Raw genomic sequence first — 15,120 nt, 5'->3', positions numbered from 1 at the left:
TGGTATAGATCAAGGGTGCCTTACACCTGTTTATTTCTTCATATCTAATTCTGATATGAGAAGTCCCCTTTGCCTTCGATTATTGCCTCTGCTGGGAGATCCATAGCAGCTAGCTTTTGTAAGCTGGAGGGATGATGTTCGCGCCTGTGTGTAGATGCTTTTCCACAGATCATCATTTCCAGAAAGGCAGGAAATGATCACATTCTTACTAATGGTGAGAATGAGGCCTGAAAAAGTTCAACAACTTACCCATTATGTCACAAGAAGTAAGCAGTGGAGCCTAGTGTCTTCACCCAACGTCATTGGCTAGGACCAGCAGGGCTTGGTGCAAAATAGGAACACATGGTTCATTATTAACAAGTAATTAAGAATATCAACTTGGGAGAAACAGGACATTTAATCAAGCACAGGACTGTGGAAGGTCCCTTCAGGTTTACAACTGTCAGAGAAACGGTACGTCTGAGGGAAGAATGACACTTGGTTCAGTCTGATTTAGGCAGCAGTTGCTAGCTCAAGACTTCAAGAGTCTGACACCAGATCATTTACTCTAGCCATATTTAAGCACAGAACAATTTTGGAAAAAAAGCTTCCTGGTAACAATTAACTCAGCCCCAAGTACACAATAAATTTAAGACATGTTTACATTGCTATTCTTTACAAAATACATCTGGCTTTTTTTTTTTTTAGACAAAGATAGGTACTGTTGACTCAGATATAGTGTCCAAGATTTAGGGTCTACGGAGAATAACTGAGGTAAACAGAGTGCCTGTGAGTGTCAGGATTGGCCTGGCCCAAAGATAACATAAAAGTTACCTAGTTGTAAAATTCAAGTGACATCACTCATAGGGATGAGTTTAATGGCCTAAAAGTAACGTTCAAGATTTAGGTTTAGGATAAGTAAAGCTTAAATTGTGGGAGATAGGGTTAGAGCCTGGCTCATTAGACAACAAAGGATCATCAGGTTGTAAACTAACATCCATTCCCAGCATTCCAGGAGGAACAGCTAAGCACCTCATTCCACTGAAGAAACAGGTTATGTGCTTACCTTTTTCTGGCTTCCCCAGTGCTTATCTGTACGCACAAAGACTTTTTGGCCCCCTACACGGGACCTTCCTAAGTGTGAGGACGCGTTGACTCACACAGTTCATGCATGCAATAGAACATCCCTGCAAGCACAGACCAGGCTGGTTCCATAGTCACAGTTGGGCATTTTGGCACATAAGGAGCATGTGGAAAGTTCTTTATGTCTCAGGACTAAGTCTTTCAACACTAGCTTTTTCTTTAAGGACTTGGAGATGTTTTCTACTTAGGGGTGATCAGAACTGAGATCTGTCTGGTCCTCTGCTGACACAACCTTGTTGTTTCTCAATGTTCTTGCTGTCATCCTTTGCTTAGAGTGAGAAGCAGCTGGTTGGTAGAGGGACTTCTGGGCTGCCTTTGCTCTCCCTGCGCCTAGTTCTGATGTGCCAAGTTAGTTCTTTTTGAGCAGCAGGTGAGCTATCTCCTCTAGTTCTCAGCCTCACTGGTATTTTGCTGCCTAAGAGGCACCATGTTTACCCAGCCACCATGACCATGGATCCACTTAAGTCATTGAGCTAACCCAGCTCAAGGTACCCATGCACACACACACACACACACACACACACACACACACACACACACACACACACTGTGTCAACTAAATACATTTATGCATACATACATATATACATACATACATGATATATTTGAATATTGCCTTATTAACACCCTTGCTGGAGAACTTCAATTTTATTTTACTGTGGCATTCTGGTCCATGAATCAGTTCTGCTACTGCCATCATTAAATACTCTTTTTTTTCCCCACATTTTTTTCTTGAATGTTTCCAATACCATAAGACTTGGGTCAAAGGACAGTGAGGTATTATGAAGTGGATATGAAACCTCCTTGCTTTTTGCTAGCGATTCTAGGGTGATGCCAGCATGCTCTGTGAGCACACCGGAGAACATGTGCAGAGCTTGTATGGATTAACAAATGCATACTCAGGAGTCTCAATACTTCAGTTTGCTCATTTTTGCAATATCCTTCTGAGAAGGACTAAAAGAAAACCTGTATTCCCTGAAATGAAGCTGTTGTGGGACAGTCAAGCTAAAATGGTTAGTATCTCTACGAGCTTCTAGAATGTTTCCAAGGCTTGCCTTAAGCTCCTGTAATGTGAAGCTGCAGAGGCGGGCTTGTTCTCTTTCTAACAGAGTAAGTCAGTGAAAATCGGATTATTCTAGGTGAGTATACTTGGCAGGATGATTTTGTCCAAGCTCCTGAAAGCGTAGAGAAAAAGTCCCAGGAGTTTTGTTGCACATTTAAATCAACACGATAGTGAGCAAAAGAAAATAAGATTAGGAAGTCTTGCCTGCACACCCATCTAAGAAATGGAGAGTGCAATTTAAATAATTTGTGGTAAGAGGTTTGAATGACTCTGAACAGAAAATTGTTAAGGAAAATAGCCAAGTGACTCATCCGCAAGGCAGAATCTAACAGCGAGCTCTGCAGGCCCATGGGAGCATAAGTGATGGGCAACCGAGAACATGTTTTTCTTTTTTGGCCATGCTGAGAACATTGTTCTTTTCTGTGCCATGTTCTCTAATGTATCTCTTGCCGTGGACCAATACCTCACCCATTGCATGGATTCAGAAACAGGCCCCACTTGAACTGCCTGAACTAGGGAGAATGTTAAGTGGCTATTGTAAGAGTGTAATGCTAATTGACAAGAAAATGACTATCAATTACTTGAGGCTTTCATCCTATGTAAATTGTACTACTATTATAAGCCTGCTTCTTCCAGTAATACTCTCACCAGCCCCATTTATATGGAATAAGCCTGTCTTTGTTAGGGTTTCCATTGCTACGTAGAGACACCGGGACCACAGCAACTCATATAAAGGAGAACATTTAATTTGGGCTGGCTTACAGTTTTAGAGGTTTAGTCCATGATCATCATAATAGGAAGTGTGACATGCAGGCAGCCATGGTGCTGGAGAAGGATCTAAGAGTTCTACATCTGGATCCTCAGGCAGCAGGAAGAGACTTGCCACACTGAACCTAGCTTGAGCATCTGAGACCTCAAAGCCAGCCTCCAGTAACACACTTCCTCCAACAAGGCTACACTTCCTCCAACAAGGCCACACCTCTTAATAGTGCCAGTCGCTATGGGCCTATGGGGGCCAATTTCTTCCAAACCACCACAAAGTCCAACACTCAGTATACCTGAATTACTTACATAATTGCAAAACTCTTAAGAATGAAGATGTTCATATTTTCAAACAACTATATACTATGTGAAACTCATTTTTTGACCTGACTATAGATGGAATCTTTTGTGTTCAAACATCTATTCTATCTCCAAACATTTATTTAGCTCTGATTGCTCTGGGTGCAAGGGTAGTGGGTGGAGATGCAAGAGCCAGGGATTGTGTGCCATTTCTAGTAAAGAGAGTTGGACGCAGCTAGATTTCACTGTCAATGGGGGAAAGAGACACAGAGTCCTTGCTTTCTCATTTTTCCCGAGTAGCAGGCTTCCCAGGTTAGGGAAGGACCAGTTACTTGACCCTTGTGAGTTTGTCGTAGACCATATTCCCTCTTTAACCTTCAGCACCTATTACTCTGTGAGAGCAGATGTTGGATGCAGCAAGTCCAGGCAAAGAGGATGCTTATGGGACAGAACTGTAACAAGCGGCTTTTGTCTACAGAGGCAAAGGTGAAACTTTTTGGGCCGTTCAATCGTGTCCATGATGTGTGATGTTTCTGAAGAGCAAAGTACCATTTTTTTTCCATCAGAAATGCAATTCAGGCTGACCACACATTTCTTAAACGTATTAAGTTCTCAGAAACACGGAGACTATTTGTAGGGAGAGATGCAAGGAGACACTGTTTGGAGTTGTAAAGGGCTTTGGACAACATGAATTCTGGGGATTCTTTGGTTAATGCTCTATTTTCTCTGCCACCTCACTGCGTTCCCTTTCTCCCTCTACTCTTTCTCCCCAGGGTATGGGAATATTGCTCCCAGCACCGAAGGAGGCAAAATCTTTTGTATTTTATATGCCATCTTTGGGATCCCTCTCTTTGGTTTCTTATTGGCTGGAATCGGAGACCAACTTGGAACCATCTTTGGCAAAAGCATCGCAAGAGTGGAAAAGGTTTTCCGAGTGAGTACTGCACCAATTTAAACCCTCATTGCCGGCGGCGTGATGGGCTTCGGCCTACCAGGGTTTAGAAGCAGCAGCAGGGGCTCTGTCTGAATGAAAGAGGTGAATGCGATGCTTGTGTTTTCTCTTTTGGCCGATGGTAGAAAGACCACTCTACCTAAATGTCTTTTCCTTGAATAACTTCCTGCCTTGTGGTGGTATTTACAGGGTCAAAGAAGGTTACGTATGGAGTACCAACACAAATTTCCCAAAAAGAGGTGAGGCACACTCAATGTCTTAGTCTGTTTATGCTGCTATAATGAAAGGCCTGAGGCAGGAAGGCATACAAACAGCAGACACTTACTTCCCATAGGTTGGAGACTGGATGTATAGGATCAAGGTTCATGTACCTAGTGAGAGGCTGTGTTCCCCTTTCGAGGTGTGGTTGTCCCTGTGACCTCTAGAGAGAAGGGTGCTAAGACCTCATATGGTGGATGGATGGAAAGAAAGAAAGGCTTGACATGGCAGGATGACTCTTTTAGAGGGCCTTTCACCTTGTTGGTGAAGGAGGAGTCCTCATGACTTAACCTCTTTAGAGGCCCTGCCTTTTAAGATCACATTATCCAACACTTATCACATTTCAATCATAGCTTAGTTTCCCTTAAAGATGGAAGATGGTAAGCAGGCTGGACGGTTCAGTGGGGGCACAACAAGCCGAATTCAATTTCCAGGACCTACAAGGTGGAAAGAGAGAACCGACGCTTACAAATTATCTTTTGACCTCCACCTATGAGCTATATTCACATGTACATGAGGGTGTGCACAAGTGTGCACATGCATACATACACACACTCTTACACTCTCTTACTTAACAAATGAAAAAGTTGGAAGATGGTTTCCTTATTCTTCTTAAAATGATGTAGAGAAATATGAACCCATCTGTTTCATTATTAGAATTCTTTCGCTTGTTTTATTCTTGTAGCGTCTCCAGGAGACCCTGGATTCTGAACTTCTCTGTCTTCTGTTCTGTGCTTTATGTCTCTTGCTTCATGGCTCCTCCTTGTTTAGGCGTTCAATGCTGAGCATTCCCTCAGCAACAGGACGCCAATGCTCTACTTTATGCTAAGGTGTGGAGCATTGTTATTACCTTAGTATGTATTTTCCTCTTAAGAACATCTACTTGAGGAGTTTATTTTCTAATGATGATATGTTTGACCTCTGTAGCGGGCATGTAGGATGGATGTGAATGGTCTAAGGTTGCCAATGTCCTTTAACTCATCTTTATTCATTTGACTTCACAAAACTTATGGGTAGCTTAGCCATTTCTGTGCTTGCTCAGTTTCAATGTCATTCTCAAGTCTTTCTGTCCTTCATCGGAGAATTCTTTCTTATGGTAACTTAACTACATATTTGTGTGTGTGCGTGTGCATGCGTGTGTGTGTGTGTGTGTGTGTGTGTGTGTGTGTGTGCGCGTGCATGTGGAGGCCAGTCATCAATGTCAGGTGTCTACCTTGATTGATCCTCACCAGATTTTCTTGAGTCAGTGTCTCTCACTGAACCCAGAGCTCACTGATTTAATTGGGTGGGTCAGCCAACAAGTCCCAGGGACCCTTCTGTCTCTGCTCCCCCACAGTACTGGGATTATATATGTTTGTTACTATGCCAGCTTTCTACATGGATGCTGGGGATAGTACCTGGGTTCTCACGCTTGTGTGCCAGGCATTTTGCAGACCAAGCTGGCTCTCCATCCTCTGATGATACAATTTTTCACAATGACATATTGAAAACTTTTTTAGAATCTATAACAATGGGTGAGTGGTAAGCTGTAAATCAGTGCACGCTGCATCCTTGGAGATAGGACCTCTCAGACTGTTCCCCAAACCCTAGGCTCTACCTCTCTTTCCCTGACATAGGGGAGCTCCTCAGAGGGGCAGTATAAGAGGTTTATTAGCAGATGAGAGGAACAAGAGACATAGCTGCGTTTCCATTCGTTTGGCTATTTGTCCCTGTGCTTTTTCCAATAGCTGTGGAGCCCCCAACTGGATCAGGCCCTCTGGATAAGTGAGACAGTTGATTAGCTTGATCTGTTTGGGAGGCATCCAGGCAGTGGGACTGGGACCTGTCCTCAGTGCATGTGCTGGCTGTTTGGAACCTGGGACTTATACAGGGACACTTGGCTCAGCCTGGGAGGAGGGGACTGGACCTGCCTGACTTGAATCTACCAAGTTGAACTCAATCCTCAGGGGAGTCTTTGCCATGGAGGACATGGGGATGGGGGGTGGGCTAGGGGGAAGGCGGGGGGGGGGGGGGGCGGCGGGAGCAGGGAGAACAAGGGAATCCGTGGCTGATATGTAAAATAAAATTAAAAAAAAGAAAAAGAAGCACACACACACACACACACACACACACACACACACACACACACACACACAAAAGATACATAGCTGGGTCATAGTCACATTCATAAACCCAGCAGTCCCGGGAAGCTGCTGCCATTTCTTTATCAGCAAAAGGTAACAGAGCACAAATCAACTTTAGAAAGTTTTGGTGATGGCTAAATGAAATAATGGGTAAGCAAGAACTTGGCCCAGGACCAAAAGCATAGAGCTCAGAACTGTTCCTCCTGAGAGGAGAATTTGCTGGCAGGCTAGCCACTCACTCAGATTTTGTGTATGTGTGAGTTTTTCTGGAATGTCCCACAGCCTTTGCTCCCTGGGTGCTGGCTGGCTAGCCAGCCTTATTAGAATGTGCACCTGTCTCCTCAGTGGTCACCATGGAAACCATGGTGCTCAGTTTCTCAAATGTTTAGGTCTTCTTAACTCAGACACAGTGGCTTTGTCTCCAAAGAGCTGTTTTGAACTCCTCGGAGGAGCTTCTTAGCCATGTGCACAGCCCTTTGAGATAGGAAAAAAATGGATGTAGTGGCTGAACACTCAGTAGGAACAGGAGTGTTCTTAGAGCATTCCCGTGGAGAAATGACTGATTTGGCATTTCCCCTTTTTTGGTAGCTCAGTTTGGTTTCAGTTTCCTTGGTCACAGAAGAAAGGATTGGATTTCAGCTTTCAAATTCCCCTTAGCAGGTTTAGTCATTGTATTCTACATGAGGGGAGAGATTGCAGTCATTTTACTGTATGCCTACCAAATTGGGAGTGCTCTCTCCTGTAATGTAGTTTAGACTACAAGTGGGAGCATGCTATTCCCCTCTTTTAAACTGTTTCCAGAAGGCCCTTCAGTAGACTCTGGGGCCGAGCCTGAACATTTACCCAGTTCACTTTTATGCTGATGGCCCTCTCAGGTCCTTGCAGAACCATCAAAGACAGGGAGTTATTCAGGAAAGTGAGGCAGATATGTCTTATATGGTCAGGGCATCAACAAGGCCAAAGTCAAGGTGCTGGGCCAGATGAGGCTCCAGGTTTGAGGGAGAACCTGTCCCAAGTGCATTCACAGTTGGGAAAGGAAACAATAACCATTGCATTGCTTTTCCTGGGGTGGGTACTCTTTCTATGCATCCTAGAAAGCAATGGCAAACCAAAGTAGTAATTCCACCTAAGCCTAACTGAGTGACCAGTGAGTTTTGGGGTTGCTTACAGGAGAGTGCATGGAGGATTACTTAAGGAAGCCTGAGTGCTTCAGGCAGCTGCATTACCAAAACCCCTGTCCTACTAGGTGCCAGCCCACAAAAGCTGCACTGTGGAGCTCCCCACACACCTTGCAGGCAGCTAGACTACCGAAGAGCCCCCTTCCCAGGAGCTGCTGACTGATTATTAAACCTCAGCAGGGTCCTCGCAAATATTGGGAATTTCATGAGTCTTGTGATCCTCTCTGCTTCCTCCACAAGGCAATGTTTCCATCTGGAGGGAACAGCTACAAACACGGTTCTTTGTGGTTGTAGGACAGAAAGCCCTATTTCCTGGCTGGTTTTCAAGTAGGCGCCTGTCTTCATTAGGGTTTTTATGCTGTGAAGATACACCATGATCACAGCAACTCTTACAAAGAAAATGTTTAATTGGGGTGGCTTGACTACAGTTTCAGAGATTCAGCCCATTATCATCATGGCGGGGAGCATGGCGGCATGCAGGCAGATGTGGTGTTTGGCTACGTCTTGATATGCAGGCCACAGGAAGTCTACTGAGACACTTGGAGGTATCCTAAGCATAGGAAACCTCAAAGCCCGCCCCTACAGTGACACACTTCCTCCAACAAGGCCATACCCACGCCAACAAAGCCACACCTCCTAATAGTGCCACTCCCTATGAGCTTGTGGGGATCAATGACATTCAAACCACCACAGAGCCATTTTCCTAGTTTAACCCAAATGCTTTGCCACATAGGCCCCTTCAGCTTCAAAACCAAGGATGTACTAGATCCTCCTCACACCTTGGATAGCCCTGACTTCCACTCTGGCCAAGCTGGGGGAAAGCTTTCTGCTTTTGATGGCTCAGAGATTAGATCAAGCCCATGAGCATAATCTGTCTTAAAGGTCAGCCATATTATATCACATAGTTATGGGATCAATAGGTCACTGTGTCACAGGGGCTGGGCACTGGAGTAATTTATCTTCTAGAGGCATCATAGATATTCTGTCTTCAGCACCCTCAGAGTTGTGGTATCATTGGTAGCAGAGACCTTCTCCATAAGGACAATCTGCCCCACTGACCTTCACTACATTATGGAGAGCTAAACCGAGCTCATCTCTTTATAGCAAGCTCATCACAACCAGCAAAAGCAGGGCCTGAGAAGAAGGCGCTCACCTAAGTCCATCAGGTTAAGACCCTGGTCAGGTTGGAAAGTGAGGATAGAGGCTCAGAGCATGTCCTACAACATTGATCCTGGTGCTAGGAAAACCGGAATGCCTTCTGAATGCTGATAAACAGTGGCTGAACATTTGGACACTCATTTACCTCATATGGCAAGAAGCCTGGAGGCAGCTTGTTTTAAGTGGGATCTGCTGGCCACACAGTGTCGAGCATATCCAAGTTCTTTCTTTCTTGGCTTTTCATCCAGAAGCTTGTTACCTCATGGTTGCAAGAAGGTTATGGTTGGAACAGATAACATGGTTTCATAAAACCACTTTAAGGCAAGATAAAAGAGACACTTGAAAATGTTATTACATCTGTTTATTTATTTGTCTCTCTCAAAGATGTTTTATAGCAGTTTTAGATTTATAGCAAAATTGAAAGGACAGTATATAGATTTACTGTATATATGTATTCCCATTCATATATGCATATATATATATGTATAACACACACACACACACACACACACACACACACACACACACACACACACACACACACCCTCTACCAGAGTGGTGCATTTTTATTTCATTTGATGAACCTGCTTTGGGGCTTAATTACTTCTTGGTCCATAATTTATATTAGGGTTCTCTCTCATAATGCTGTACATTCAGTGTTTGGTCAAGTGTTCAATGACATGGACCCACCACTATAGAGTCACACAGAACACTTTCATGGCCCTCGCTACCTGTGTTCTGCCTCTTCACCTCATTCCTTCTCCTAGGCCCTAGAAAGCATTGATCTTTGTCTCCTGCCATTAGAGTTTTGCCTTTTCTGGATGCAGTAGAACTGGAGTTATACAATATAGAGCCTTCACAATATAGAGCCTTCTCAGAGGGGGTTCCTTCATTTAGTGATAAACAATTGTTTGCTGTCCAATAGGCATTTTCTTCAGGAATTCTCATGGCTTAATAGCTCATTTCTCTTCAGTGCTGAATGATAATCCACTTTCTTTTTTTTCTGAGTGATAATCTGGTTCATCGATCCATTTACCAACTGAAAGACAACTTGTTTGCATCCTGCTTTAGGCAATATGAATAAAGCTTCTGGAACTACTGTTTCAATGCCTTTGGGTAAACACCAGGAAACATGATCACTGGATTTATGAACACGCTTCGTGTTAAGAAAACTCCTGCCTGTTTTCCCAAGCCACTACCATTTTCCATTTCTATAAAGAACAAATGAGAATTTTCTCTTCCTGTTGCCTCACTTCCTTGACAGCATTTGGAGTTGTCTGCATACATTCCAACTAGTGTGTTTGGTAGTTCTTTATTTTGATTTGCCATTCCCGAATGACATATGACATGGGATATATTCTCATATGCTTGTTTGACAGCTAACAGATCTCTATTAATGTCTTTGGCCTATTTCTAAGTCCAGTTTTTTTTTATTATTTATTGTTGAGTTTTAAAACTTTTGAATATTTTGAATAACAGCTCTTTATTAGATGTGACTCTTGAAAATATTCTGTGTAACCTGTCCTTTTATTCTCTTAACTACATCTTTTGCAAAACAGAAAAAAAAAAATAAGACAATCTGGCATATTGACCATTTTTTTTAATGCATGTGCCTTTGGTATTTATTCAAAAGGCTATTGTTAGTCCTGCCTGAAGCCAGCTACGTTTCTTCTGTTATCTAGGTGTTTTTTTAGTTGCATAGTTTACATTTAAGTCTGTGATATATGTTAAGTTAATTTTTGTGAAGGGTGTAAGTTCTGTTACTACATCTATAGAGATGCATGTGTGTATTGTATATGTGCATATGTGTGGGCAGGTGTGCACAATGCACATGCATGGGCATAATTTTTTTCTTTTTTTTGTCTCATCAACTAGAAATGGATCACTTGACCATTCCCAGTTGTAAGAGAGGTTAGGAAGGCAAGCATCCAGCAAAGGGCAATTGAGTTGACTTTGACCAATGACTCTTGATGTGTCCCTCAACAGTCCAGCAGCAGAACCCGCCCCCCCCCCAAATGTGTTAGACATGAATATTCTTGGAGGGTTGGAGCTCAGTCATCTGTGTTTACCAAGCTCTCCAGGAGATTCTGGTGCTTGCTGGAATTTGAAAACCCTGGAGGTAGAGGAATTATCTGCCATCCCTTGAGACTAACCATATCGCTTTAATGAGTGGAATTCAAATTCTGTGAGCGGAGAAGATGGGGTAAGCAAGTGTTAGCATGTACTGGTGTCAGTCAACAGGAAGCCATATAAGCCACTTTGCAGGAAATTGTCTCTTTTTCCTACTCGTCAAAAATTAGCTGGTCTTTGAGATCTTTGAGTCATTTAGGACAGGCTGGTATATGCTCTGGTGACAGACAATCCTTTCTTACCCTCAACCATGTCAGCCTTGAAGCCTAGACAATACCCAGGCTATCGGCTTTACTATGACAGGAGGAGAGGCTTCCCACTGAACTTTAAGTTTTGGCATCCAGGAGAGGCCATTATCCTGAGATAGTCACTCAGCCCCAAAGGCTAATGCGCCATTCGATCTCCAAAGATGACAGAAAAATTTGTAAATAGGGAAAATGCTCTTGGCATATTTCTTGGATTGCTCTCCTGGACAATTTCAGAATGACAAACGTCCTGGGAATTTAGATACAGATGGCCTGTGCATCCATTTTTTTTTGGAAATGTTATTGTGTTTGTGACTCACTCTTTTCACATCCAAGAAAACCGAGCCTGTCCTTTGTGAAGCCACCAGACTGAAGCCATGTGTTAAGTTAGCAGCATCGTGTAGATCTGAACCAGTGATCCTGTTAGGCTTCTTCTAGATGAGCCAAAAAATGTTTACTGTCGGATACACTGTTTTCAACTACATCCTGAAGCCAATGTGGAGTTTGAGATCTTTTAGCATACCTTGCTGGGTAAGTGAAAAAAGTTTCCTGCCATCCCAAAGAGGGAAATCCGGGCAGTTAGCAAGGAAGGATAATTACTTGAGATTGAATAGACCTGGTGCCAGATTCCAAAGCAGGGTTTAGAAATGAGGAGCCTCTCCCTCCCTTGCTGTGGGCTCCAGCTCTGCTGGGCAACATTGACCACCACTTGATAAGATGCTTTAGCAGAGCCAAGTCCGGTTTGGACTGAATCCCACTCTCTTTCTTTGAGGTGGACTTTGGCCTCTGGGAGGAGCCAGCCATCTCCTTCTGTCAGACCGAGCAGCAAGCTTTCTGCTATTTCTTCTAAAACCTAGGGACACTCTTTTTCTTCCTTAGCCTTCCCACCACACAAGGACAAAATGGAAATGTTTATTTGTCTTTTGAGGCAAAGGTGTCTGGGCACAGCTTTCTCATGATGCATTGCTCTAAATCTACTACCACGAAACGTGAGGACCCTCCTGGCCTTCCAAACACTTAAGAAAGGGTGATAGCTGCTGCCACCTGAAGCCATGGTGATATCTGGACCCGTCCTGCTGCCGAAGGCCATGTCTGGATCCATGGTCCTACTGTAGCCAGGGGCCATGTTCATGGTCTGTGCTGTCATCAGAAACTGTATGGAGGCCCATGATCTGTACTCCAGATGACTGAAGAGCAAGGAGGCTATCTTGATGTGATATTGGTGACTGTAGATACATAGTTGAGAGGGAGGGACAAGGAAGGCCTGTGACAACCCTACCCCCACTCCCCAAAGGTAACAGCCTAGACAGGAAGTCACCAAAGGGAACTCTTAAAACATGTGATGGGGATGCTGAAGTGTAGCTCTCCACAGTTTATGGCTTCTGGCAAGGAGGCATGTGGGAGTGGAAGGACTAATTTTTGACTATGCTCCAGTGAGTATATAGATAACACAAATTGGATGTGTGTGTGTGTGTGTGTGTTTTTAAGATTTTCCTTTTTTTGAGGGGGGTCACAAGGGTTGGGGATGGACATGAAAGGACTGGGAAGTGAGTGTGATGGGGTGCATGATGTGGAACTCCCAGGGAATTTGATGGTAATCTTCTAGTGATGACCCATAAACAGGCTTGTCCATCACTGTGGATTGCAGGAAAGGATAGGTGGAGGGAGGCAGAGTTCTAGAATATTCTATCACATTCTGGAGCACGGGTCAAGGGAAAACTTAGGAGAACACACTTGGCAGGAGGCTTCTGTCCCTTGAGGTCACACTCAGCAGCAAAGGAGTTAATGTAGAAGGATCATTGTCTCAAGAAGATGAAAACTGTTCTGGAATCAGTGTCATTTTCAGCTCTGTAGGTTCAACTACAGCATCTAATTCCTGTTAGCTGTGACAGTATTCTGGTACCAGTTATGTGTGCCAGCATTGTACATAAATAGGCAGGGATGAGGGCAAAGTGGTGGGTTTGGTGGGTTTCAGTTTAAGAAAAGACTGAAGTTCAGTGACATAGAAAAGATTTAATATTGGTGAACTCTAGTTTATAACTTGGTGTGAGAGGGCCTGTGTATGTGTGTGGGTGTGTTCACGTGCCTATAATATACCTACTGTAGTGCAAAGAATCTTCATAAATTTATATAAAGTGCAAATTTAGGATTAATGTTGAATGGTGTGATTTTGTTTTTTTTATCAGGGAGAAGATTCTAGTGTAAATATAAATAACCTCTTTCTTTCCCTAAGGGGCTAGAAGGAGGTGGGAGGTAATTGTTTTAAAATGAAAAAAGGAAAGACAAATAATTTTAAAACTGTATCAACCAGATCTCTTCTAAATTAGTTTAGGCATATTATCTAGCATTAATGGTAGTCCCCAAATGTACATTTGGGGTGGCCTACATAAATGACAACCATAAAGCAGACTCTACAGTTTCTCTTAATGATTGCCCATGATACAGTTTTTTCCCGTGCATTACACAATCTCCTGTGGTTCCTGGTTTTTAACTTATTGGGTCATCATCCCATCCAAGGTACCCCCAGAGCCACGCTATAGTCTCTGTCTCTCCATCTCTCTGTCTCTGTCTCTGTCTCTGTCTCTCTCTCTCTCACACACAGAGAGAGAGAGAGAGAGAGAGAGAGAGAGAAAAGAGAGAGAAAGACAAACAGAGACAAAGAGCTAGACACAGAGAGATAGACACAGAGAGAAAGAGACAGAATTTTTAATAACCCTTCAAGATATATCTTGAAAGCCATCAAAATTATATTTATATATATTAAGACGCTTAATTGTAATTTTCTTCTTGATAAGCTCACACCCACACTTGGGGATGACTTACTTTCTTTTCGAGTTGCTCTTTCTCATAATACTCAGACTTAAAATTAATGTGAAAAGTGGCTTTTAATAAACTGTGACTCTTTTTGAAAAATCTTTGCATGTTTGTGCGTGCATGCGTGTGTGTGTGTGTGTGTGTGTGTGTGTGTGTGTGTGTGTGTGTGTGTGTGTTGAGATTCCTAAGGGTTTGTGGGAACTCCTCACACGATGCAGGTGTGTCCTCATCCCTGCTGCTGCTGCTGCTGCTACCTTCGTCTTAGCATGACTGACGTTTGGGTCTGTGTAATTCTTTAGCATGAGGTTTCCCTGTGACTTATAGGGTGGGTCTGGCTTTTTCCACTCACTAGATGCCAGTGTTTTCCCTGTCCACAGATACATCAGCCCCAATGTCTCCAGACACAATAAATGTCATCTTAAGATAAACTTTCCCCGGCTAAGAACCAAGTGGAGAGGAAGGAACCAATTTGCTTGACAATCCAAGAGGTGCATATCCTGGCCCCTTGTGGGAATCTTCTACATGAGCTCTAGTGTCTAAATCAATGGTGCGACCCATCTCTTTAGTGCCGCACTAACACCACCAAGAACCCTCCCATCTCAGTTGGGTCCTTAATGAGGACTTTGAAGATTTATACTATGGGAATGAGGTCATTTTTCAACGAGAAAGGAAATGCCCCGAGGCTTGTCTCTGATGAGTAAGTTAGAAAGAAAGATAGATGGTTCAGCCATGATTCTTCAGCAGGCAAACAACTCAGCCTTCACTTGAGCTGATGGGGACTAATTTAATGGAATAGTCTTCCATTTTCTCAGCTTATCCTTAATAACTGCCCACTGTCCCCTTGGCATTTCCTGTTGCTGTCTGAAATCACTTCAGGGGGTCTTAATGGATTTAAAATGCATCTTCACTCTTCTATAAAGAACAAAGTTATCAAACCCTCCCAAAAATATAACTAAGTAAAACACTTCCCAAATAGTGGTCAACCTCTTCCTCTCCTTCCCCCCATCTCTGTGTT

At 43.4% G+C, this 15,120-nt stretch overlaps 1 protein-coding gene across 5 annotated transcripts in view; it reads left to right on the top strand.

Annotated features, from left to right (window-relative positions):
- The window catches only part of Kcnk10 (potassium two pore domain channel subfamily K member 10), a 139,982-nt gene that overhangs the window by 83,306 nt on the left and 41,556 nt on the right, over positions 1–15,120 (top strand). For all 5 annotated transcript variants that reach the window (XM_052738711.1, XM_052738710.1, XM_052738709.1 and 2 more), the window contains exon 4: positions 4,021–4,181. In XM_052738711.1, the coding sequence (XP_052594671.1) occupies positions 4,021–4,181 (161 nt within the window). The remainder of the gene's footprint in view (positions 1–4,020; positions 4,182–15,120) is intronic.

Source organism: Peromyscus californicus, unplaced genomic scaffold, assembly GCF_007827085.1.
Source record: "Peromyscus californicus insignis strain IS unplaced genomic scaffold, ASM782708v3 Scaffold_15__1_contigs__length_86483966, whole genome shotgun sequence".
Classification (NCBI taxonomy): domain Eukaryota; kingdom Metazoa; phylum Chordata; class Mammalia; order Rodentia; family Cricetidae; genus Peromyscus; species Peromyscus californicus.
The sequence above is the reverse complement of the archived record's forward strand: the minus strand, read 5'-3'. Positions and strand labels throughout refer to the sequence as shown.